General features: G+C 48.2%; 5 protein-coding genes across 5 annotated transcripts; 4 read left to right on the top strand and 1 right to left on the bottom strand.

Annotated features, from left to right (window-relative positions):
* Positions 1 to 3,402: 3,402 nt before the first annotated feature.
* Positions 3,403 to 4,505, bottom strand: AO090012000869 (aldo/keto reductase; the record flags this gene model as incomplete). The annotated part of the gene is made up of 4 exons (XM_001727764.3): positions 3,403 to 3,602; positions 3,664 to 3,991; positions 4,054 to 4,315; positions 4,369 to 4,505. 4 exons carry the CDS (start codon positions 4,503 to 4,505, stop codon positions 3,403 to 3,405), a joined length of 927 nt encoding a protein of 308 aa, XP_001727816.1.
* Positions 4,506 to 7,972: 3,467 nt separating this feature from the next.
* Positions 7,973 to 10,487, top strand: AO090012000867 (nitrogen permease regulator 3 family protein; the record flags this gene model as incomplete). Its single annotated transcript, XM_023236668.1, has 3 exons — positions 7,973 to 8,233; positions 8,495 to 9,041; positions 9,100 to 10,487. The coding sequence occupies 3 exons, from the start codon at positions 7,973 to 7,975 to the stop codon at positions 10,485 to 10,487; spliced, it is 2,196 nt and encodes a 731-aa protein (XP_023091572.1).
* Positions 10,488 to 14,310: 3,823 nt separating this feature from the next.
* Positions 14,311 to 16,530, top strand: AO090012000866 (La domain family; the record flags this gene model as incomplete). Its single annotated transcript, XM_001727762.1, has 1 exon — positions 14,311 to 16,530. One exon carries the CDS (start codon positions 14,311 to 14,313, stop codon positions 16,528 to 16,530), a length of 2,220 nt encoding a protein of 739 aa, XP_001727814.1.
* A 2,279-nt stretch (positions 16,531 to 18,809) lies between these two features.
* AO090012000865 (SPFH domain-containing protein) lies at positions 18,810 to 20,196 on the top strand (the record flags this gene model as incomplete). Its single annotated transcript, XM_001727761.3, has 2 exons — positions 18,810 to 19,306; positions 19,383 to 20,196. 2 exons carry the CDS (start codon positions 18,810 to 18,812, stop codon positions 20,194 to 20,196), a joined length of 1,311 nt encoding a protein of 436 aa, XP_001727813.1.
* A 718-nt stretch (positions 20,197 to 20,914) lies between these two features.
* On the top strand, positions 20,915 to 24,425 carry hir1 (putative histone transcription regulator Hir1; the record flags this gene model as incomplete). The annotated part of the gene is made up of 5 exons (XM_001727760.3): positions 20,915 to 20,951; positions 21,081 to 21,155; positions 21,236 to 21,457; positions 21,525 to 24,269; positions 24,328 to 24,425. 5 exons carry the CDS (start codon positions 20,915 to 20,917, stop codon positions 24,423 to 24,425), a joined length of 3,177 nt encoding a protein of 1,058 aa, XP_001727812.1.
* Between the last annotated feature and the right edge of the window lie 2,165 nt (positions 24,426 to 26,590).

Below are 26,590 nucleotides of genomic sequence, written 5' to 3'. Positions count from 1 at the left end.
TGATGAGCTGGCTGTGGGTCTGGGTTCAGGCCGCTTTCACTCCTTGGGCTTTGGAGACTTCCCCCGCTAATTCCTACCCCGGTTCTTTGCAGGTCGTGCATGCCACTTATGTTTTTGGTCGACTGGCTCAGCTAGCCATTTTCTCTCACACCACTGTCGAGTAAATTGGGTAGGCTGTATTCACATGATAGGAAGTTGAGAGGGAGTGAAGTGAGAAGGGTTGCAGACGACTGCTCCCCTTGGAAGACGTGTCCTTGCAATCCGTGCGAGGAGCACGGGTGGCTTCCACCAGATTATTAGGTCATGGATTGGGAACCGATAATGACGGTCCGCTTCGAGAACAATCAGTGAAGGAAGTTTCGTGAATTTCTGTGTAATTTGAAGTGCGCGTAGAGCTTTCTCGCGCCATATTCGGCTATTTGAGACTGTTGACTTTTGTGGATTGATGATACAGGGGCAGAAAATGCGTTTGAAGTGAAACACTGGCAGAACGCAACCCATCATTCTCTACGCTCTATTATTAGCGTTACTAGGGCTCGAGGTGAAGCCGACTTCCTACGGCATTTGCGTATTATAGAAGAACGGCCGGAGTTTCGGAGATCAGACACGTCTGCTAGAAGTGAGGAGTAGTCAGAAAGCCAACAGCCACGCAGCACTATTCATCCTATGGTTCATTACGGAACAATACTCTCTGGTAATAGCGTGATAAAGTCGAAGGGAAGACGAGATTATCTGAGGGACAGGTATGGAGGTATAGCTGTGGAGATGGAAGCTGCGGGTATAATGACCAGGATACCAGTAGCTGTTATCCGAGGGATAAGTGACTTTGTCGACTCCTCTAAAAATGACAGTTGGCAGCCGTATGCTGCAATTACTGCAGCGGCGTACGCCAAAGAAGTCTTAACTAAGTTACCACCTGAGGCCCGCGGAAGCTGTCCAGGTATGTAAAGCTACAGAGCCTGGACGTATAGGCTCTATGCCCATTACATTTCATGGATGCTTGCTCTAGTCACAATGCTCAAAGGCCATGAAAAAGTACTAATGTACGTTACCTGGCCCACGCTCAACTCCGTTTGCCAACCAAGATGCCCGTTTGGCACAATTTAAGCCTGAAAGGTGGACCTTTGTAGGGCGAGAAGCGGAGCTTGGCTATCTAGATGAGGAACTAGGATTACGGGCTCAGCAGCCACTACAAAAGTCTATCGCCGCTGTTTGGGGAATCATTGGAGTAGGTAAGTCGCAGCTAGCATCAAGATTTGTGCATCAGCAACGATCCAAGCACCCAGAACGCGAGATATTCTGGGTCAACGGTGAGACACAAGAAGCATTTGAGCAAAGTGTGGCAATGATGCTCAGCGAGGACGTCAGACTTTCAGGAAAGGTACAGACCAAGAGCCCACAGAAGGAGGCAATGGATCATGTTCACACGTTCTTCAACGAGCTGAGTCGATTAAAAGACCAAAGATGGCTTCTCGTTATCGACGGTATAAACGAGAAACCATTCCCGAGTTCTCCTGACCGATGGCCCTTCAGTGTTCACGGTCTTATAAGAAACCTGAAGCGGTATTATATTCTGCTTACTGCAAGGAGACGAGACGTGATAGAAGAATATCATCCGAACCGTGAGCTTAAGGGACTAACAATTGAAGATGCTGCCAATCTGCTTCGGTCCCGGGTTGACGCTAGGCTCATAGAAGCAGGTATATACACCCTCATACTTTACACTGTATCTATGATCATTTAACCATGGATGCCAGGTGTCGAAGAACTAGGGCATTTTTTCAAAGGACATCCTCTGACACTTCGGCTGGCAGCCTCTATTCTTTCTAGCCATCATTATACGGCCATTGAATATTTGGATAAATGGAAGGATCATGAAATTGATGAAAACCCCACTATAATCAGCAAATATCTTTTTCTTCCTATTGAGCAGAGCTTTCGGGAGCTCGAGTCTACAGATCCTATAGCGGCAAAAGTGTTGACTCTATTCAGCTACCTTGACTATAAGGATCTATGGTACGAGCTTTGTCTTATTGCACTAGAAGAAACATATCCCACATGGCTCTGCAACCATGCCAGAGAGCGAAAATCATTTCGAAGCTTCTGTCCCATTCTGGCGGATCTATCATTCATTGAACTAAAACATACCGTCGACGGACACCAACTTTGGGAGATACATCCAGCAATTCAAGCAGTAGCCCGACAAAGCACGAACACCAATGAGCAAGAGTACATACAATGTGCAATACCACTAGTAGCCGCACATGTTCCACGATCGTATGAGCACAACTTCTGGCAGAAGATACGCCGACTGGAGCCGCACGCTACTCGGTGATGGAGTTATATAAGACAAGGTAGATGGGGACCATATACCGATCTTATCGAACTTGAAGCTCTCGGTCGACTATTCCGTCATACGGGGCAGTTCGACCAGGCATCGCTAATTTATCGGATGATTGAAAAGGCGCTCAATCAGAAGACGCTCACTATGCCGGAGGCCGAGTTCTTAGCAGACGTCTTCACAAATCTTGGCTTGGTTTATATTAAACAGCAAAGGTTTGACCTCGCACCGCACACATTCGAAAGGTCATCAAACCTGAGAAGCCAGTTTGGCGGGCTATCTCCTGACATATCAATATCTACATTGTACATCAAGTCTGTGGCATTGATGATGATTGGAAGGCCAGAGGAAGCTGAAGAAAATTTATGTAATGCAGCAGCTTACTTCGCTCGACACAAGCCAGACCAATACGGGCTGACGAAGGATGAACGGAAGCAACTTTATATTTGCATATTGAACGATATGGGAGAGGTTCTTCTACAAAAGGGCTCAGTAGCTGCAGCAACTGATATCTTCTTCCACATTTTTGACAGCCAAAGAGGAGTGCTGGGCGAGTCTCATCCGACCATAGTGTCGACCAAGCTAAATCTTGGAAAAGCCAATGCCCAACTTGGTGAATTCAGCATAGCGAACAGCTTGCTGGGGGATGTCATTGCTATCTATACTGAATGGTGGGGTCGCCGCCACCCAGTCACTATGCGCGCGGTGGACGAGCTAGCTTTGGCATTCATGGAAGAGAGCGAGCATAAAAATGCTCTGGGTGTATGTGCAGCTTCGGAACAACAGAATGCAGAAAGACTTTGGAAGGAAGTCTTAGACTTCTATGAGAATACCTACGGGAGTCAATCTGATATGGCAGGCCGTATCAAAATCAATTTACAATGCTTGTATAGTTCGAAGCTTGGGCATAGGCAAGCTCGATTGAGGGATAATAAGAACAAGATGTCGTTTGCGAGGGCGTTATATGGCAGCCAGGATTTGTATTATCTAACTATATTGGCAGTATCATCAAGGTAGTCATTAAATCGTTCTCAAAGCTTTATGTGTGGTACCACAACAGCTCATTTCTTTCCATCCAAGTCGGAGAAGAAATCCCGGCCGAAGTCAGAGCTGCTGTCGTTGAAACGAAGTTTCCTGTCGATTCCATGAATCTTCTGCATATCTTCCTCGCTCAACTTGAAATCTCCTGCCAGGTTGTCCCTGATTCTTGAGGGGGTCTTGGACTTAGGAAGGACCGAGTGGCCCTGGGTAACACCCCAAGCTACAAGGAATAGTTAGCATGTTCCATCAGTATCATTGTCCTTCCAGCACGCAGCACTTACCAAGGGCAACCTGAGCTGAGCTCTTGTTGTACTTCTTGCCAATCTCTACCAGTACCGGGTCATCAATCAACTTGCCGATAGTGCCTTCACGACTGTAGAGCTCATTCTGGTTTCCGAAGGGAGAGTAGTGGGTGACATGGATGCCTTTTTCTTTGTGCCAGTCGACGAACGAACGCTGCTGCAGCCATGGGTGGCCCTCTAGCTGATGCGCCGCGGGCACGACCGAGGTGTTCTTCAGCAGATGCTCCATATCAGCCTTGGAGAAGTTCGAAACGCCAATTGCTTTGACCTTTCCGGTGGACAGCAACTTTTCCATTGCTTTGTAAGTCTGTAGTATGAGGTCAGTCATACAGCTCTTCAACTTAGAACGCTGATGATGTGGAGGCATACATCAACAAAGTCAACATCTATGACTGCCGGCTTTCCATTCTCCTTGGGGAAAAGCTCATCTCCTCGCTTCCATGCCACAGGCCAATGCATCAAGAAAAGGTCGACATATTCTAGATCCAGATCGTTGAGCGAATCCTGAAGGGCTTGAGCGACGTCATCGGGATGGTGCTTGTTGTTCCAGAGCTTAGTCGTGATGAAAAGCTGCTCACGGGGCACACCACTCTTTTTGATGGCTTTTCCTACAGCCTTCTCGGTTCCGTAACTATCGATTATCAGCACTAAATCCCATTCGCAAAGCTGTCGATCTGAACTCACACTCGGGCAGTGTCAATGTGACGATATCCGGCTTTAATCGCTTCAACCACGGCACCCTCTTGTGCCTCGGCATCCTGCCAGGTGCCAAAGCCAATGGCAGGGATCTCTGCACCAGTGTTGAGCTTGAACGTAGTCATTTTGTTTGAAAGATGTAGTTATCTCTTGAATGATTTGATAGAGTCAAGTTCCAGTTGTTCTGCAGCCGACAAAGAGACAATGTCCTCTATATATATTTCATACTGGAGCAGGTCTAGTCAAGAATGTCCATTTTAATAGGATAATTAACCTACCAGTCGACGTCAAGTTGACGCACCCAATGTTATTACTGGCAGTGGATAGTATGACGTCGCGGTGAACCAAGAAAGCAGCTCCACAATTAGCACACTGATAAGGTAACAAGCTAGAACTGGGAAGAAAGCTATCATGCAATATGGAGTGTTTCTTCCGTGCTTCTAGCTAGTCCTGGAATCTCATTCCTATTCCATCTCCTACTCCGAATCAATCTTGCTGGGAAAGCTCTTATGCAACACCTGACCGTAGAGACTAGCTTTGTCGATGATGTCGCCAGGATTTATGTTTCAGACCTATTTACATAGGCGGTCCCAGCGACTCAGTTCTCCCATCATATTACCTATTAGAGCGATGACCCATCCACACTTGCTCTTTCAATGAATAATGGTAAAAGACAGGTATGGTCTGAATAAATGTTGTTAATCGATTTGTTAGGGTAGGAAACTGTGTGTTTGTCTTTGTAGCAAACAACGCTTTGGGTCAAACCCGCTTACCGTTGGTCCAAGCTCTCCACCTATAAAACTTCGTCCCACCCACAACAATTTTTTCTTTGAACTTTCCCAGCTTTACATCTCAGCGACAACAACAACATGGCATGAACATTGTTTTGGCGTCTCAAGTCACAAGTTATGGTTTTGGGTACTTGAGCGTCTGTGTAGTGTACAGTTCATTATGGTTTAAGATATCGAACCTCACTTTTTCATGGAATGTTTTCCATAGTCTTCTAAAAGGTATGCGACAGACTTTTCTCTCGTTTATTTCTTTTCTTCCCCTCGAATGATGACGCTTATGACACGCTATGGCATTCCTCAAACTTAATCACCATGTGGAATTCGTGTTTTAACTCAAGTTTCAGCCTTGTCTGACATGCTTTACATCTTTTGCTGCTATCACCAAGTTTAACTTGCATGATCATTGACTAACAGACTTGTCAATAGGTACATAAATTTCTTCCATTTTCTTGTTCGATTCCAATGAAGAAACCATGAACGAACGGGCGGACATAACGTATACATCTACCTGCATCCATCAAAAGCAGAGCGTACAAACTTTGCGGGTGTAGGACGGTGTACTACTTGTTGAGAACTCGTCACCTGAGCTTTCGGCTTATCCTTCTTTGGTTACCATCCGTGGGACTTGCAATTTACTAACAAGTCTTCAGGTATTGTCACATTTTTCTGTTGTTTCTGTTGTGCACACCCAAATCAGTCAACTTTATATGATGAATCTCTTTATTCACACTGTGTGATCCATGCTCTGCATGGCTATGAACTTTATACAAAAATTCTGATTTAATGAGGTGAGTTTGATATGCTCTTGTGATGCAAGTACCATTATGCTAACATTTATTAGCCTGACTATTGTTGACACATCACACTTCTGAATCACACATAATACTTTCTCGATATGTGCTGACTCGTTTCGTGATGTAGGAATTCTTACTATCTTAGTCTAGTAGTAATTCCGCAAGACTCAAGAGTGAGTACACCTCCATCTCCTTGCCCCGGCTTTCCTATGATGAGCAACAATTATTTCGCTGTGTTCTTACTGAACATCATTGAAGAAAAACAATTTTCACCTTGGAGAACTGATATCACCACACTATCTGTCTTTGGTCATATGGATATGTGTTTTGTGCTTGGCTAACAGCTAGACGCAGGTTATGAAAATGGATTTGGCTTAGCTATTATGATACCCCAATACGATTCTTGCATTGTGAACCCTGTCTTTCTCGTAACATGTTATCTTTATAGTATTGAATATTGTAGTCACTGTACGGAGTAGAGCTGAATTCACATCGCTGTAAAACCTCTGAGCGTCCTAAAGCAGGAATCAGTGCAGCATACGGAGTATTTAAATCGATATACACTACTCCGTATTGTTGAGAAGGAAGATCCCAAACCTGAATCACAATGTCGGATTGGAGCAAAATTTCCGCATTCCCCGGAATATGTCCTGCGCAAGGTCCCCCTGGTTAGCGTATATGCATTCTACAGGAGACAGGGGAGGCAAAGGCTTTGCCATGTGCGGCAGATCTGGGTTCAATTACTCCTAGTCGACTGCGGTACAAGAAGGTTGTAGCATACCTAACATGCAAGGTACTCTCATCTAGCCCAAAGTGCGTACCATAAAATACAAACGGCTTCAATACGGCAGTCTTGCAGATGCGTATTCAGAATTACAACTTTCTTCGTGTTTGAAATAGTATTTATACATTCCATTTGGCAAGTGGTGAGTTTGCACCGTTTGTTTCAATCGCAGTCGGAGACCGACGGCGCCATTTTCCCAATCCATACCATCAATTCCCGTGGCCGTACGGAGTATTATTTCCACACCTTCAGTTTATCAGTTCAACAACTTCATCTCTTTCTTGTGATTTTCCCATTCGAATATAAAAAAAAAGTCAAAATGGGTTTCGGAAGTCCAGGCACCGGTGTTAATCCTACCAAGCCCACCCCGTGAGTTACCTCTGCTCCCTCATTCTTCCTAGCGCATTAAGTCATGCAATCATCTTCAATAGAAACTGCTAACTTGTTACGCAGTCCCGAGCGTGGTAGCTTCCCTCTTGACCATGAAGGTATGATTCCCTAATACTTCAATCGATCCTACGTCCATCTACCATCTCAATTCCGATCTTCCGAACCGCCGGAGTCTCGATGAAGTTACCAATAATTCGAAACCGAAAACATGACCGCTAATATCTAATTCAATAAGGCGAATGCAAACACCTCATTGCCGGTTACCTGAAATGTATCAAGTCCCAGCGCGGCGTCAATGACGAAGAGTGCCGGAAATTGGCTAAGGGATATCTGGCTTGTCGGATGGATAAGTACGTGCAGTCTCATCAGGACTCGTATATGGAAGGCCTATGATTGCTAACGGAGGTCTGGTTTAGGAACCTAATGGCGCCGGACGACTTCAAGAATCTGGGACTTATTTTCGACAAGGAAGATAAGAAAGAGCATGACAAGTCATGATATTGTCTAAAATCGGTGAAGTTGTATGATACCATGTATGATGTTTAGATATTGCTTGTTCTCTTGGGCGTTGTCAGGTCGTGTATATATATTGTTTCATTTGTACAATACGTCCACTCAATTAAAATAAAAGTCATAAACTTTCCAACAGAGGTGTATTGGAGGTGATAAGTTAAGCAATGCAGATCAACCAGTTGACGCGAAGCCATGCGGGGAAAAGCCAAGTTGGGGTCCAGCGGACGGACAATCCAATGAGCGCATCCATCACCCTAGCTTGAAAGTGCAAACTAACGCAACATCCCCCAAACCCTCACACCTAACTCGTACCTCCACGAATGTCGTCAATCGCACGACCGCCAGACCCATGTCTGGTCGCGATCATCCTAATCGTGCGCTCCCGCGCCGGCCCTCGCTTCGTATTCCATTATCCCCCAAACCCCCTCAGTGAGAACGGACTCCGCGCAGCACCCAAAGGCCGCCGCCCCTCACGCGCCAAATCCGCCAAGAGCAACGATTCCAGCTCCAGCGAAGAGTCCGGCTCGACGTCCGATGAAGACGAGGAGGAGGCGCATGCCCAGAGTCAGAATGCGAGCTCAGTACATCTCGCCGGGAGCGCCTTGTCGGCCGGGCGACGGTGGAGCAATTTTGGCGTCGATGATCATGGTTCCATGGCTGCTTCGCCTGGGGGAGATTCGCAGCGGGCTGGGTCTATAGGGTCGGGTCGCGGGTTGCGGAAGCGTGGGGGCAATTCGGATGTCGAGGATGATTCCGGGGCTGGGTCGGATAGACAAGAGGATGGAGCGGGGGGTTCAGGAGGGGGGCTCCGGCCACCGTGGGAGTCGTTGCTTGGATTACAGGCTGATGTTTGGGAGAAGTTGTTGAGTCCGTCCCGGTCGTGGCATAAGCGGCGGTTTGAGGTCGGAATTAATGATCTGGCATTTGTTGGGTGGCCGGTCTTTGTTCGAGAGGATGGCACTTGGAGGAAACAGCGAAGGAAGAAGAAGAAGACCAAACCGGAGTGGGAAGGAGGTGAACTTGGTCATAATGAAATACCAGGGGATGTGCGCGATGATGCCGATGAGGCTATCGCAGCTTCAACGGAAACCTTGAGCCCGCATACGATGACAGCATCTGAATCTCAACGAGCATCGATGGGAAGCATCAGGAGTTCAAGGACGCTAAGCGAAATGCTGGATGGCGATGATAAGGATTCGATGACCATGTTCAATGTGGTGTTTGTATTGGATCCTCCGCTGTTGGAGTACTCCATGCGCATCCGAGAGATCTACGATAATATCATCAAGAAGTTTGCTAAAGCACTGAAGTGGGAGCAGGCGCGAACGGATTACGTCTGGCGGGAGGCTCAGCATATTTCACATATCAAGGAGAAAGCGAAAGAAACAAGTAGGTCGTTCGGTTTCTGGTTGGCTTCAAATGGAGCCTCTGGCGCTAATGATTGCAGGGACGTCTGTCAATACGCTCTACTCTGAACTCATAAACCACTCCTCCCTAGCGAGGGCAATATACACAGTCTACAGCAATATTTCAGCGTCCAAGATCGCTTCCGTTTCGCTGAGCCCGGACGTCTCTATTTCGCTTCAAATCCCTCCTCTTACCTCAACGCCTTATCTCCCTGGGCCAGGTGACAAAGCGTACCCAGGTCTTTGGCTTACAACAGCAGATAGCGTTACTCCCGCCGATGACCCCACCGCTGATGAAAACACTGCTCCGCATCAGGTGCTAGCTAAACACTTTGCGTTATTGTTACTTAGTGACGAAGCGACAATCCTCAAAGACGTAGAAGCATCGGGGGGTGCTCTAGCTCCCGCCCTTGCTCACTATATCCGATGTTCCAAGCCGACGAAATCGTTTGCGCAGATATCTGCTTTGTCAGGAATACCGCTTTCCACCATACAGATGTTGGCGAGCCATCTCGTGTACTGGAGGCGAGCACGGGCCATCCCACCACTCCACCAGCGAGATGTGTATTTCGTCTCTCCGAACTGTGACCTCAGCAAACTAGAGGTAGCTACCGCCGCATATCAGTTGGCGTTTCCCACCCTTCCCAGTCTACCGAAGATGTTGTCGGCCTTGAGTGGCACGCCTAGACCCTACGGAAGCTTTATCCCGAGTAAAGACCATAAGGAAGCCTATTTTGCGATCCTAGCATGGTTATTACGGGGAGGATGGGTGACTCAACTCCGAACGTTTGCGCGAGTCAAGGTGTCTCCAGAGATTAAAATGGCAGTGGAGAGGGCTCTTCGACGTGAGGAAGTGGACAAATACCTGAGCAAACAAGGATCGTCCATACTCTCCGACCATAGCAAGCACAATGGCGACACATCAAAGAATGACGACGACGATGCTAGTTCGTCTTCATCATCCTCTCTCGCAAGCCAAGACAGCGGTGAGGAAACGCCAATGCCTGGCCGGTATAAACCTGACAGCAAACTACACCTCTCGCATTCGCTCCTAGACCAAGACACCTCCCTGAAAACGGCATCTTTGATTCTGTTCCCACATCGTGCGCCGCCATTAGAGTCTCGATGGCTAGATGAGATCGTTTCGCGATTCCCTAAGCAGCCCAGGTTCTCAGTGAGAGGACGAGCTAACATCGATGAGAACGACCCGGAATATGCAGGGCTTCGAACCGCAATGAAGGACTTGTGGCCGGTCTACATTAAGTACTTCAATGGTATGGATGCCCTCGAGAAGGTTCCAGTGCGTGAGAACCTAAAGCGCAAACTGGTGTGGCAGGTCCTCACACGTCTGGGACTGGTCACCGGCTCGCAGTCATACATCGAATTGGACCCCAGTGAGCAGGTGTTGATCGGTGTGAGACATTGGTAGTGATTGACGATGTGACTTATGTAATGATTGCACGATACATACAGAACCATGTATATCCATAATAATCGCAATGCCTAATTGATATCCCTTTCGACCAACAATATGACCTATCGGCATTCCGGAAATAGAACCCAGACCCTCAAGATTTGACTAATCCCATCTCCCATGGTCGATCATGTGATATCCCGGGCCTTTCGGCCGCAAGCCCATTGAAAACAGCGGATCCGAAGAATTCCGAACCATATCCTCTTTGACCCCGAACCTCAGCCCTAATAACCATGCGCTAAGCGACCGTTCAGAATTCCCTTTTTGCTTTTCTTCGAACTGGCTAACCGCATAGGTAAGGTAGCGAGAGCAAGGAACCTCGCTCTTCCGCCTCGGCATCTACGGCCGCTACCATTGGTGCACGGGATATGCAGTGGGATGTGAGGAACAGAAACCTTCATCCCCACGGCATACGCCGGAAGGGCATGCAAATGCGTATATAGATCACGTGTGGGTTCCCTGGGCCTCCGAATATACCGATCTGTATATAATTAGTCCCAGTACGGAGCTGCTGTATCACTTAGATTGGTTTCTGAATTACTGGTATATTAAGAAGCACATAGCCTATCACTTTCTACAAATATCACCGCTAAAGTAGACTAGGCCAAATATTTGATTAAGTTAGGGATTGAGCATAAGGCCTGTTTGAAGATGTGTGACAGACGGATACAGACACCACCTACGGTAATGAGATGAAGAAATTTATGCTGAAACCATGTTTCGAGGAAAAGCGACTCAGTTACCCGGCCCGATTGAAACATGGGTGGTTTTACAGAAACCGGTCATTGTCATTGATTCACCGCACGTGAGTACTATATTACAATGTCCCCATATCTGTTAATTTGTAGTACGTAATTGGCAAGCCATGGGGGAGCGCGGAGGGGTGAATTTTAGTCAAGTGTATTCAAGAGAAAATCAACTAGATTCAACCATTTGTATGAATTGCGGTTGCTATGGTTCGCTGTGCCTGTGGTTGTCCGGGCTTGTAATATATGTTAGACTTGCTTTGACAGGTGCCCCACTGTTATGTAAAATCATTACATTCAAGAACCGAATCTGCGTTTATATGCATGCCTCAGGTAGAAGTATCCATGTACTGGTATGACTCCTGATCCTCCTGTCGCATAGCATTGAGGACGACAAAGAATGGAAATAAAGTTTACTGAAAAGGAATGGGGAAACAGGAACCAAAAGTAAAAATATCCGAATTTTGTAAATGATCAGCATTCTATATACTCCGCACATCCGGTGAATGTATTGTAGATATTCGGATCAAGTGATTTCGAGAAATACTCTAGAACAAGAATTTAAGAAGTATCAATCTCTGTAATCTAGGCACATGACATTACTGAAAGTCGTTGTTAGAATTTAATTGTTCTGCTGTACGACCAACGTCTCTTCAATGATACAGGGCGTTTTTTTTCCCATTTATATAGTTACAGGGCTAGCACCTTGGGCAATAGAGGGGTTTCCTCTAGGTATAATAACCCACGCATTGATCACAGGCTACCCCTCCATGAGCCCCTCCACTATATTGCGCGATACGCCTGTGTCACTTAAGATCGCTTCAATTGTATTTTGAGTAGACCGTTTCGTCAATTATTGGTCGGCTACGGTTGGTTCTGCATCTTTGCTTTTGTTGGGAAGATCACCTGCGGTTTTGTTAGGTCGTAACGTTTATCTTGCATATTCAAAGATGACTGGTCTGGCGGCTAGAATTGGCGCAGTGAGGGACATATTATGATCTTTATACTTGAAGTTGGGCTTATTTGGTGGAAGAAGATGCATGTACCGAGAATGTGACCGTCTTGAAACTAAGCTATGGGAGGGGAAGCGCGGATCTATACACATCTCGGCAATGTGCTCGCGTAGTGCTTGGTTCACAATCGTCGAACAGGAGAGAATGACCTTCTTTGTCCAGGGTATCTGTCGAGCAAAAAAGGAACTGGCGCAGGACGTGCTGTAGACATTGACAGGTTCTTACTACAAACGGTAAAAGTCCAGCCGATAAGATTGTTGCTCATGGAAATACACGGTAATCATCGATACCTACATACTTTACTCCGTACCTTGACCAAGTATAGTACTGCGCATTATATACTTTCCTGTAAGTCGAGGGATATAAAAGGGAAAGGCGAGATCAAAGATCATTGAACCAGATTTCCAAGAACAGATCCTTTTTTTCTCTTTTTGTTCTCCTTCTTCCTTTCACAATTCTAGGCAGCGAAAAGGGTGGTTCATGCGCCCCCCCCCCCCCCCCCACAGAAGCCCTGAAGTCCACTAAAAAACAGTGCCTGAGGTAAGAGGAACAAACGGACGTACGGGAGACACCGATTACAATTACAATTTTCCTTTTTTTTTTTTTTTTTACTGTCCTCTCTTTGCGACTTGTACTTACCACTCACAAGTGACGAACCCCATCTTCAGACGCGGGAAAATACTTTGGGAAACTTTTTTTTTTTTTTTTTGTCCACAATATTACTTTCAACTTGTATTTTCCTTCGGCTTTTCTTCCACGGCCCTCCAAATTATTATTGTTATTTTTTTTTTTTTAATTTCCTAAGTTTCTCACACATTGTTCTCTCTCCTCTCCTCTTTCTTTCTTTTCCCTTTACTTCTCTCTTTTGTCCATTTTCGTCTCCCCCCTCCTCCCCTCCCCTCTTCTCCCCTCTTAACACACTTCTGGGTGTTGTCTACCCTTCCATTCTCCATCTTCGTCATCGACCGTCATATCGTTGGTGGTGTAGTACTGTCTGTAGTGAGGTTGTGCTCACACTTTTAGTGCTCATCTTCCGTTCTCCGATCTTCTTGTTCCCACGTCCTGCATTTCGCGGGAGGTTTTGTTGGCTAGGGTACATTGACCGGTTACTCCCTTGAATTTTTTTTAACCTTTCTCCGCACGAGTTCTACCTCGAAGTTTCTCGTTTGCAGTTCTCAACCGTTCTTCTCTGGATTTGTTCTTACAACTCTTCCCTCGCAGGGATTATCTCACTCTCGAAGTCGAGCTCCCAAAAATTATTCCGTTAGCGTCGTCGCCCACGTGCAAACTCGCGCTTCTCTACGCTTCACAAGGGGCAACGCCAACGAGGTCCTCTCGCCTTCCGACGTGAATCGTCTGCATTACTTTACATTCCAACTGTTCAGCTGGTGTAATCTGCATCTGCAGAGCTTTTGAATTTGCCGACGGACCGAATTTCGAGCCGCACACTGAGTGAGTTTTTTATTGGCTTGCAACATTTGACGAACCTACGCACGAAGACATCGTGCTTATCCTTCGAATTCTGCATCTATAGCCACCGTTCTCCTGTCGAGGTTTATACCCTTCATACAACGGTCTACTCGTCTCGGACGTCATTCAAGTCGACCTTGGAAACGAGCCGAACCGGCCTTAAAAAAAGTTCATCCCAGTCATACCGATGCGATTCGTCTTGTAGGTGGCTTTGTTTACCCAAGTGAAACGCATCAGTCTACGCTTTACCCTCTGCGATACCCAAGAACATCCTCGTTCTTCCTGACCGGTCAAACGGACAGTTCCACGAATTGCATACCCAGTAGGAGTGATCTCCAGTGACAGGAAGTTGCAGTTTGGTGGGGTAGTAAGAAGGCGGAAGTTGATTCTTCTTATAACTATCGGCGTCAGATCTGTTTCGCCTTAGTCGGCCTGACCAGGTTTTCTTGATCGGAGTTGCCATTCAAGGCCCCCGTTCTCTGGCAGAACTTGAGTCCCCTCATTTACTTTCTCCAACGGATATTTTAGACCTTTTCGATTACAAAAACAATGGCTGCTACATTTTCTTATGCCCAAGCTGCTAAGGGCGTTGCCCCCGCACAACCGTCAGAAAAGACAGCGGAGCCGAACCAGGCCTCGAAACCAGAGGAGCAGGCTGAGATCACTACTCCTGAAGCTGAAAACACCGAGACTGTGAAGACGGAGGAATCTCAGGAAGCAGAGAAGGCTCCTGTCAACACTGACAAGGATGTGGAATCCACGGCTGTCGAAAGCTCCAAGGCAGATGTTTCAGGAACTTCCTCCCCCAGTGTGGGCACTTCTTCAACCTCGACGTTACCAAAAGATGATGAGAGCTCAAATACACCGAATGGCACTTCCGAATCTACATGGGATAAGCAGTCCCAGGCCTCGGGAACTGACAAGCAGAGCAATGGAACTGAGAATGCTAAAGAGAAGTCTGCCGAGAAGGAGAAGAGCGAGCCACCCAAAGAGCTCAAGGCTGCTCCTCTTCCGGCAGTGAATATCTGGCAACAGAGGAAAGAGGCTCAGGAAGCCAAGGCTAAGGCCGTTGCCTCGAAGCCCGCTGGCTCTGCTGCCAAGACTGGCACTTCCAAGACCGCTTCTGCGGCTTCTTCGGTCTCCGGCGATGCTCAACAGGACCAGTCAAAGGCTGGCTCAAAGAAGAAGGGAGGAGATGTGGAAGGTGCCAAGGACAGAAGATCCAAAGGACGTGATGACACTGCATCCCTCCCTCCCGTGGGAGATGCCGCTTTGTGGCCCACCCCTCAAAGTGCTCAGGGTGAGGAGAAAAAGAAGTCCGAGAAGAGCCCTGTTATCCGTCCCTCCGGTAAAGAGAAGTGGACTCCAGTCCCTTACGTGCCTACTGCTGTTTTTACTACTCCTCTTCCTTCTGCTGCCCGCCGTGGTGGAAGAGCTCCTCGCGCTGGAAGGGACGGCGCTCGCAACGGAACCCACGGTTCTGCCGCAGCTGCGGACAAGGCTACTGCTGGTCAGGTAGCTCAAGGCTCTGCCACCAAGCAGTCTGCACCCGGTGAGAGGGGAAGGAACGAGCCCAACTCGGCTCGCGCGAACTCCCTTCCAGCCCCATCCAGGCGATCCAACAGCGCCGATGCCGGAATGGGAGACGCCCGTAAGAACCAAGCAACGGACCGGAACCGTGGACCTAAGGGCAGTGACAATGCCAACATCCCGCCAGCCGGTAAGCATGGCCACGGAGGCGATAACTTCCGTCATCATCGTGAAGGCAAGGGATTCTCCAGGAATCACGACGCTACGCACAAGGGCGGCGATCACAACTCCAGGAACCCCCACTTGCCTGTGGATTCACAGGCTAACCCTCGCTCAGGCTCTTCCCACGAACGTCGCTTCGAGAACGGCCCCAAGTCGGCAGAATTCAAGGACATTCCCCGCGAGTCGCGTGCCGACAGAGGTCGTGGCTCTCACCGTGGCCGTGGCGGTTTCGGCGGCTCTCAGAACTCTCACTATCCTAACAACCATATGTCTCACAATGGTTTCATGCACCCCAAGTCCTTTGGCTTCGGCGAGCGCCGGTCGCAACAGCATAGCTCTGGAGGCCACAGGATGTCTTTGAGGTCGCCTTCTTTACCAAACTCTGGATCCATGTATGGTGTCTATCCTTTCCCCACCGATATCAACACCATGTATGGCTACCAGCCAGTACACCCTGGCCCCATGACCGCTGTCCCTTACCAGCAATATATGGAGCCCTTCTCCCTTATGAGTATGATCTCGATGCAGCTTGAGTACTACTTCTCTGTGGATAACTTGTGCAAGGACTTGTTCCTTCGAAGACACATGGACTCTCAGGGCTACGTCCCACTGGCTTTCATTGCTGGCTTCAAGCGCATCAAGACTCTGACCGAGGACTTCGAACTTCTTCGCCACGTCTCCCGCCAACTGAGAAATGTTGATTATCTGCAGAACGAAGATGGCATTGATAGGTTGCGCCCGAGAGAGAAGTGGGATCAGTGGGTCCTTCCTACTGACCAGCGCGAACCCGCCGCTCAGCATGAGGGACCCAGCAAGCCTGATGAGACTGCAGCAGCGCAGAATCATGTCGATGGCGCAGTTAACGGATCGACACCAATTGTCAATGGAACTGGTGAAGCTCCAGTCTCGAAGACTTCATTGTCTTCCGCCGCCCCTGAGTTCTCGCCTTCCAAGGCTGTGGAAGCGCAAAACGAAGCTACTGTAAGGATCCCTTGTATGCCTTTCCCGCATAATTAAGTTGAAAGCTTGGCGATTGTAATCGGTACAATCTACCATTCTAGTTCACTACAATCCCATACTGTTTGCCCCCTTTTTCGATTGTCATGCATTCGTTAACACTTTTCGAACAGCCGGCAAACTAGCCTAGTTCCTTTTCAAGCTTTTCACTTCCTCCAGCATCTCGGCAGTCGAATTTTCAAGGTTTGTACTCGAGTTAAACACTGGCTCTCCGCTGTTGCTAATCCACTCGCAGTCAGGATATGAGTTATACTTCAATCATTGTTGAAGGCCTCCCAGAATATCACTGAAGTCTAACTGCCGACTTACTGGGTGAGGGGAACAAAACTCCTAACTTGAGTTTACATCCTCCGATTTTCCCCACGAATCCAATATTTTTTTTCGAGGACGAGTTCTTGACGAACGAAGTTTTAACGGTAACTCGCCACGGTGACCGTACCAATTCTGGTCGCATTTCTTGGTCCAAAATTTCAAAGCCCAAATGTACAATGAATTTAAGAGTCTAGCGTTTGATGATATTGCACGAAACGTCAGCAACGGTTTCAACAGATTGATTCATTTTTACGGTTCTTTTTCTGTCGAGCAATGGGGTCTTACCTGATGGGATTATCCGCAACCTTGTTGATCTAGGTGGCAAAGAGATTTCCAAATGTCGGGGAGTGCACGGAGTCCTACAGACCTTACGTTCAGCCTGGCAGAGTTGATCTCTCGTTCCCGGAAATCGCAGAAAGATCGACTGTATTCTGGGTGTTAGCCTAAGAGCCGAGCTGGAAAAGTTGATTTTGTTCGTTTCTTTTACGTTATTGACCATCTATGTTTTCTCGTGGTTCATCATGACTTGCATTACTATTTGTCAGCTTTTGCATTTACGCTTGTCGTATCGCCGATGACGATCTTCCAGCGAAGTGGGTTGATATATGCACATTCCGTCTCGGCTTTTCTTTCTTTCTTTTTTTCCCCTTTTAGTTCCCCATTTTGCTTTAGTCATGGGAGGTTTCTAAAATTCTGGAGTCCGGGCATGTTTTACTGGGCAGTATCTGCAGTTTCCATTTGATGCTTGCTTCTGTGGTGCGCCGGGCTGAACTTCTTTCCCACGACCATAGATTGTTCATCCGGATTCTCTATAATATGCGATAATGTTTCTCGATTATGCTAGTATGAATGGAAGAAAAAACCAGCAAAAGACAAAAAAAGATAATCTCTGCTTCATTATGGGACCTTACGGAGTTACAAAGGACATCAACACATTGCAACGAGTATTCGATCCACGAAGCCATTATTTTCGCACGGTTCACGGCATCTCTTCTCGTGAGTTTCTAACTTTTACCTGTTTATATTGTTGGGCGTCATGGGTGTCAGTCACTTCAAACGGAAAAGGGCTTCAGTATCTCGGATGGTAATGTGATATCCATTTCATAGTATTTTCTTTATTCCTGATATTCCCTTGCATTTGTCGGTTTGGTGTAGTTTGGCTAAGGGAAAACAGTTTAACTGGGTTTCAATTCGGCATTAGTTGCTCCAAGACTTGCCTTATGATGTCGAAGTCCTATATTTGTATATCGATATCTATTCTTTTACATCTAAACCAGTGTTTTTTACTATATCATAACGCTGCGCCTATATTGTACTTCTTTCAGTGCATTCCTCGGTGAAGTCAGTCACTTAACTGTACCCCGCAGTTAACAACAATCAGTTGAGGCTTTGTAGCTCTCTGACCAGTCGTATGGTAGCCGAGGCTATCAGGTTGGAGGGCGTCATTGTCTGCCCAATCACCTGGAGTTCTACATAACAACTCATACGCTTTCCTAATACAAGTACCCTTGTATCTACCTGTAGTACCCCTGTAGATCCCTTTTCGCGGGTGATGGTAACAGCATGGTGCATGGGAGTTTGTTTAACGGCTGAGAAATATATATGATGCTGTTGGCGATAGCAACCCTTGTTAGTTATATGGACTATTCACGCAATTTCATCCACGACTTTCCAAGAGAGACACTCCATTGCGGTCAATACTTGTATTACCAAATCGAATCTGATAAAGTTTGAGAGGGGTACAAAGAACTCCTAATTATAACGGCACATACATTGGTAAAGGTCCAATGATCAGCGTTTGATTGTATAAGATGACTCAGCATGTTATATGCCTCAGGCGTGAATTCCCGCAAGTTGACCCGTAGCTTCAGCTTCATCCGAAGGCCCCAGACTGGTCTCGCGTCCAACCGTCTTGACACCCAATCATTGCCCTGTAGGGACCATTTCAGATATTCCTGCCTATCACAATGGATGTGGCATCTAGGCAGTCGTCGAGGCTGCTCCGGTCCTCTCCCAGCGCCATCACGTCCCGTTTACTCCAGAACCCTCGTCTTCCTACCTCCGCACTCACAGCTACGAACAACTTGAATAGCGTTCGACGACGAAATGTGTCTTCCTCACCCCGGAGCCTCGCACCCGAATCACTTTTGAACTTTGGGGCTGGGTCGCAACCTGGAGGACCCCCTACCTACTTCTCCAATCGCTCGGCGCTCCCCATGAACACGGTTATTCGATTCGTCCCTCAACAGACAGCATGGATCGTGGAGCGGATGGGAAAGTTCCACCGGATCTTGGAGCCTGGTCTTGCGATCCTGATTCCGTTCATTGACCGGATTGCATATGTCAAGAGCTTGAAGGAATCGGCCATCGAAATCCCGAGCCAAAATGCTATTACGGCGGATAACGTCACACTAGAGCTGGATGGTGTGCTGTACACGAGAGTTTTTGACGCGTATAAGGCGAGGTGAGTTTTCTTTGCGCCTCTCAGTGTTGAATTGTGGAGTCGGAGCTAGGCTGACATGTGGCTTTGACCATGGTAGCTACGGTGTGGAGGATGCGGAATATGCCATCTCCCAACTTGCACAGACGACTATGCGCTCAGAAATCGGTCAGCTTACACTCGACCATGTACTGAAGGAGCGCGCGACGTTAAATACCAACATCACGCAGGCTATCAACGAGGCGGCACAAGATTGGGGTGTTGTTTGTCTTCGTTATGAGATCAGAGATATCCATGCACCGGAGGGCGTCGTCGCAGCCATGCATCGCCAGGTGACAGCTGAGCGGTCGAAGCGGGCGGAGATCCTCGACTCCGAGGGACAGCGGCAGAGTGCGATCAATATCGCCGAGGGTCGGAAGCAGTCCGTGATCTTGGCTTCGGAGGCTATGCGGCAAGAACAGATCAACCGTGCCGCTGGTGAGGCGGAAGCGATCTTGCTGAAGGCACAGGCTACCGCGAGGGGTATCGACGCCGTCGCCAAGTCTATCGCGGCTGATAAGGAGAATGCCCACGGAGCTCTTAGCCTGAGTGTAGCAGAGAAGTATGTCGATGCTTTCTCCAACCTGGCTAAGGAGGGCACTTCGGTTGTCGTTCCCGGAAACGTTGGTGATATGAGTGGAATGGTTGCGAGTGCCATGGCTATCTACAAGAATGTGAACCAGGGCCAAGCGCACAACGTTGCGGCAAAGACCCTGGGAGTGGAACCTATTCAGGGCCAGGCTTCTCACAACACCTCAGACAAAGCGTCTGAAGTAGACCATGAGGTAAAAGCGGAAGTCGAGGAGACCTCCCATGAAAATGTCGCAGATGAAGTACTGGAAGGCTTCAATGAGGCTAGCCAGCAGAAGAGATAATTTGGAATGATGGACTGCATTATTTCCTCTACAGGCCCTAACGCCTTCTTTGTCCTCTTTCTCATCCACTGCTACCTCTAGTCCCTTTTTACGATTGCTTTCGGATGTGTACGAAATACCTATCCCTACCACACTGTACCTTTATTATCACCCCTCTTCAGTCATTTGTTTTTCATTGCCCGACATTTCTTTAGGATGTGCTTGAAACAAGCGCCTTGGGAAAAGCTTGTGGTCATTGCCTGTTTAGCGTATTGCCGAGTTATTTGAGGAGAGTGTGATCTCTGTTCAAACGAAGTATCATGTATAGTAGACGAGTGGGTTGAGAAATCGATTCGTGTGTCAATGAAAGTTCAGTAAGGTATTGATCAGGCACCCGTAAATGCAGTGCCTGAGGATCCCCAGGCGGAGACAGCAAAGCACGGATCACCCGACCTGCCGCTTTACTCCTTCGGGAGATCGCGACTTTTCTGAAGATCGGCGCGCACTCCATTGTTCGCGTTACTGGACTTTATCTCCTGAGCCGGGAAGACAATCTTTCATACCAAGTCTATCGGATTCTGCCCTTCTCGCTCAGAAAGGAGACCTCGGATCCGATGATTGTGGACGCGGTTGCTTTGCGATGCCCCAAATAAGCTATCCTTTATCCACGTCAACTTTCCTGTGATCCTGCGCACAAGGGATTCGTCCAGGATAAAAAGAAAGCAGCACAGTTGTTGCGATGCATATCATAAAACCTGTTTGGCTGACGCACGGAGGTATTCACCATTCTGTCTACATTGTTTTCGACATTTTATTCACCACCGTGCTCTCTTTCGAGACAGATGGTATACAACTATACATCACCGGGTCGAAATAGCTAACATGGTTTCCCCGTTGCCTTACAGGTGAGAGGAAGGATTTCGAGGTTTATAGTTGCGATGTGTCGCCCGATGGAAGTCGTTTAGTTACAGCTGCTGGAGGTTGGTTCTCCGTGCCCTACGATACCCCTCCGCCGCAGACCGATGGATTGAACTGGTATTGACTCTTCCGAATCAAATAGATGGATACGTTCGGATATGGTCCACGGAAGCTATCTGCAATACCAATGACCCTGCGGTTGCCAGCAAGCCGAAGCAGCTGGCGTCGATGAGCAACCACTCCGGTACGATTCATACAGTTCGGTTTTCGCCAAACGGGAAGTACCTCGCATCAGGGGCGGATGATAAGATTGTTTGTATTTACACGCTGGATACGAATCCTCCGTCGCATGCTACAACATTTGGTGGGTGCTAATTTCGAGTCTCGAGGCTCGTTCGGGTTGGAAGCGGCGGCTGATACGTTGCACATAGGGTCGAACGAGGCACCTCCTGTGGAAAACTGGCGCACGGTCCGGCGACTGATAGGCCACGATAATGACGTTCAAGACTTGGGCTGGTCCTACGACTCTTCTATCCTGGTGTCTGTCGGATTGGATTCTAAGGTGGTAGTGTGGTCAGGGCATACATTTGAGAAGCTGAAGACGATTTCCATACATCAGTCTCATGTCAAAGGGATAACTTTCGATCCAGCTAACAAGTATTTTGCTACGGCCAGCGATGATCGCACTGTCCGAATCTTTCGTTTTACCTCTCCTGCCCCGAACTCGACCGCTCATGACCAGATGAACAATTTCGTCCTTGAACAGACCATCTCCGCGCCTTTCGCCAACTCCCCTCTCACTGCTTATTTCCGTCGATGTTCATGGTCGCCCGATGGTATGCACATCGCCGCTGCAAATGCCGTCAATGGACCGGTCAGTTCCGTCGCGATAATCAACCGTGGGTCCTGGGATGGGGACATAAACCTGATCGGACATGAAGCTCCTGTGGAAGTGTGTGCCTTTTCCCCCCGACTGTACGCCAGTCAGCCGGTCGACAAACAAGCGATGGATAATCAACATGGCGCACAAAACCTAGTGACCGTCATTGCTTGTGCGGGAGGAGATAAATCCCTAAGCATCTGGATCACCAGTAACCCCAGGCCGATTGTGGTTGCTCAGGAGCTTGCCGCCAAATCTCTATCTGATCTGGCTTGGAGTCCCGACGGAAAATGTCTTTACGCAACGGCACTGGATGGCACGATACTCGCAGTCCGGTTCGAGGACGGTGATTTGGGATACGCAACGGCTATGGAGGAGAATGAGAAGTCGCTTACCAAATTTGGGACCAACAGAAAGGGCGCCGGCATCACAGAGACTCCAGATGGATTGCTGCTTGAGGAGAAGAGCAAGGCTGGTGAGATCAAGGGTGTCGAAGGGCGAATGGGTGCCCTGATGGGCGATGACCAGGCCGATAATATAACCAACGAAAAGCCCGCACTTCTACCTTCTAATGCCCCAACCCCAGCACGGCCATCGTCTCCGGCCCCAGATGCACAGAAGAGCCAGCCCAACGGGACCGCAACGCCATCGGCCCCAGAGCCGGAGAAGCCTGACCCGTATCAAGCAAAACTTGAAAGACTGAAGCAACGTCCTACATACACCAAGGACGGCAAGAAGCGTATTGCCCCGCTTTTGGTGTCCGGTGCAGGTGCAGCTGAGTCCTCCCTGCCTCAGGCCCGCTTGATGGCCTCGGTTAGCAACCAGGTGAAGGCCGATACACCCCAGTCTATTGTCGATCTCTCTAAGCCCTTCGACGGTTTACCGAAGGGGGGCCTTGCCACTCTGCTCTTTGGGAATAAGCGCAAGCTCGCGCAGCTGGAGGAAGACGATGATGGGCATGTAGAAAAGCGTGTCGCATTGGCAAGTCAGAATGGTGCTACCCCTCTTCTTACGAACACCCCAGATGGCCTTCTCCCTGCACGACCGCAACCCGCTCCCACCGGTCAACAACCGACACCAGAGTTTATTCGACCTGCGGTGACGAATCCTTGTATGGCCATGAGCCAGGTACGACTAGCCGTACCCAAGGTCCGAAACCAGATACTCCGAGCCATTGACCCTAATGGGAAGCCGACTGAACCACCAAGTGCGTCGGGAGAGTCCAGCAAATCCCGCGTTGATGTTGTCTTTGAAGCTCGCAACCCGTCAGCCGCTAGCTTGACCGGCCGCGCAGTAGACCGGGAGCCGGTGCGGCTCACACTCTTCCGGGGTGAACAGCCCCTGTGGCAGGATTTCCTTCCACGAACGGTCCTACTCGTGACGGGCAACCAGAGCATGTGGGCTGCGGCCTGTGAAGACGGATCAGTTTACATCTGGACCCCAGCTGGTCGTCGTCTTGTCAGTGCGCTCGTGCTTGAGGCGCAGCCGGTGATCTTAGAATGCAATGGGCCATGGATCCTCTGTATATCAGCCGTTGGGATGTGCTATGTTTGGAATGTCAAACATCTCTCCTCGCCTCATCCGCCTGTTTCCCTTCAGCCCGCACTGGATGCGGCAATCCACACACTGGGCGCACACCCGTCAGCCGCGCCGGCAATCACTAACGCACGGATCAATTCCGAAGGCCGAATAGTGGTCGCCATGTCGAATGGAGAGGGTTACTCCTATTCGCCTTCCATGTTTACATGGCAGCGGATTTCAGAGCCTTGGTGGGCTGTCGGCAGTCAGTACTGGAACACTACCGAAGCGCCGGTGGGCAACCTCCAGACCGCTGATGCGCAAAAAGACAAGGACGCAAAGGCTGCTGTATCAGCTGGAATTATCCCATTCTTGGAACGCAACACGACCAGCGAGACGCTACTCCGCGGACGAGCATACTTCCTCCAACGGTTGATCAAGGTTCTTCTCTCCCGCGAAGGCTACGAGAGTTTCGAATCGAGCGTATCTATTGCCCATCTGGAAAACAGACTTGCGGCGGCATTGTCCCTCGGAGCCAAGGAGGAGTTTCGGCTGTACCTCTCGATGTATGCTAAACGTATTGGAGCAGAAGGTCTCAAGATGAAGGTCGAAGAATTGCTAAAGGGCTTAATTGGTGGGTTGTTTGAGGAAGACGAGGCCGGAACTGCCCAGCGCCTACAGGAAAACGAACAAGAAGACCGGAACTGGCGAGAAAGTTCAGAGACCCTCTGTGGCTGGCCGCGAGAGGTGTTATTGAAGGAGGTCATTCTGGCACTGGGTAAGCTTTTATCCTCCCTATGTATTCGTGGACTCATACTAATGCGAACATTGTCTAGGCAAACACCGAGACCTCCAGCGGGTAACGGTACCATATGCCAAGCTACTGGGAGTTGTAGATGGCGAGTCGGATGTGGGCGATGCCATGGAAACATGAGCATACAGACATGAAGCCTTGTCTCTGGTGTTTTTGGCGTTTCTTCATGAGGGTTATACTACGGGACTGGGTGGCTTACTTCTCCGTGGAGAAGCTTGACTTTCGATTTGTCTAATAAAATGGAATAACGATTCCTGCGTCTTTAGCATGTGCTATAGTATATCATTGGGTCTGCAACTCTCTATCATGCTTCAAATTACTGAAATAAGGATAGCGAACCTCTACAGTGGAAGCCTTTTTAAATAACGCATTCACATTGCATAACTAAATACTCCAGAAAAACCAACAAACAGCAGCAGCATCAATCAAACATTACCCAGGCTCATTACCAGTCGGTGCCAGGGATCCACCAAAAAGTGCCATCATGCTGCTCCCCGCAATTCGAGCAGAGCAGGTTATGAGGCGGACTGGGATTCTTCGGTCCATGCTACAAGACATCAAGCATGAAGTCGTCGCTGTGGATACCCAGTGCCAAGGCATCATGAACCAGGTCATCGAGACCAGAGTACTTGCCGCAGTGGGCGCAGACACGACGTTCCTGGGCCATGATGTTTCCGCGGAGGGTGATGGCATCAGCTGTGTTTTTTAGTTATTTCTCTCCCTTACCCTCAACCTTACATAGAAGAACTGGGTTGAGAAAATGAAGAAAGGGAAAGAGGAAAACATGCCACCAGTCCTCAACAAAGACGCAATATGAGTTCGTTCAGCAGCGGAGAGAATCCAGCGATATCCGAGTTCGGTTATCTAGATGGAGGATTTCGGTTGGTGGGAGAGTCATTGCTGCTGTTGCTGCCATTTTGACTTGTCTTTGATACTTGGTCTTGTATGATATAACTTGAGAAGAGTAGAGAAGAGAAGAGAAAAGGATTGTTGTCCTAGTCTAGTCTTGAGAGTTGTAGGCAGGATTCGGGGACCTTTTCATACCTTCATTCTCACCACTCTGTGTTCCAGTTCATCTTAATTCCGACTTCACATGCCGTGCTGTTAGTATGTTTTCTTTTTCTTTCTTTGGCACCCCTCTTTCTACAATCTATCTAGGTATATCCCTCACCGTCAACGTAGATCATCATGAATACGACACCAGAGCACCAACTATACAGTACAGACGTACGCAACGCGTCATGTTTGACAATCCACCAGCCCAAACCAAGAGAAGGAATCAGGAGGTAGCAAAAGCAAGACTAACCTAACCCCCTCCTCCTATGTAATACCTGCATGAAACATGCACACCCAGGATCAAGGATCAAGTAAGTAACCCAGCATATCCACATGCCTACATAGTGCAGAGAACACTGTAGACATAACCGACCAATACATCCCTGATACTATCAAAAGCAAATATAAATACCACCTTGTAATAACCCCGATCAGTAAGAAGCAAAGAAATGGATCATGGATGTAGTGAGCAAAGGACGGGTCTGATTGGTTTGTCTTATGCAGGGTGCTCTCGTAGCCCTAACGCTGGTGTTCTGATTGGTTGGTTGGTTGGTGGGCTGGTGGGTCGAGCTGAGAGCTGCATGTGCAGGTATTAGTGAGTATGTGCGTGTGCTTTTGGTGGTGGGGTTGTGGAATTGGACTTGGGGATGTTAATTCTGGGTATGGGCTTGGTAGATTGGGACTTTTTGGTAGAAAGGGTTGGTTTGAGTGTTATTTGGGTTGAGGTGATGTATGTACTGTACATAGTTCGGGGTATCTTTGGTTTGGGTTGTGAAGAGGTTGAGTAGAGTATTGGTTCTTGGAGTTGAGTGTCTTGTCTTGTCTTTTCTCTCTTTCTTTCTCTTTTCCATCTTCTTATATCAAGTAAGGACTGTGAATATGGGGAACTTGAAACCGGTGGTGCAGACTACTAGCTGTAATTACTTACCGTGAGTTGGTGGTATGTAGATTCATATGTATGTGCTAGTCAGAAGAGCTCTACTATGGAAATCTCTTTACTTAATGTCTAGAAGGTATTGGGATCCTTGTGGTTTCGGTATGCGTAGTTGTGTCTGATTCAGAGGTTAGTAACAGAGCTATATACAGGATCATGGTCTCTTATACCTACTGTCAAAGGTCCAGAGTGGTTTTTATTTGAACTATTTATTGTACTAGTCATCTGATCTTGGACGGTATATAATGGTAGAATCAAGTTGTGGCTTATTAGCATTTAGCATTTATAGCAAATT

Source organism: Aspergillus oryzae, chromosome 4 (genome assembly GCF_000184455.2).
Source record: "Aspergillus oryzae RIB40 DNA, chromosome 4".
NCBI lineage: Eukaryota > Fungi > Ascomycota > Eurotiomycetes > Eurotiales > Aspergillaceae > Aspergillus > Aspergillus oryzae.
This window is presented reverse-complemented; position numbering and strand designations above follow the sequence as displayed.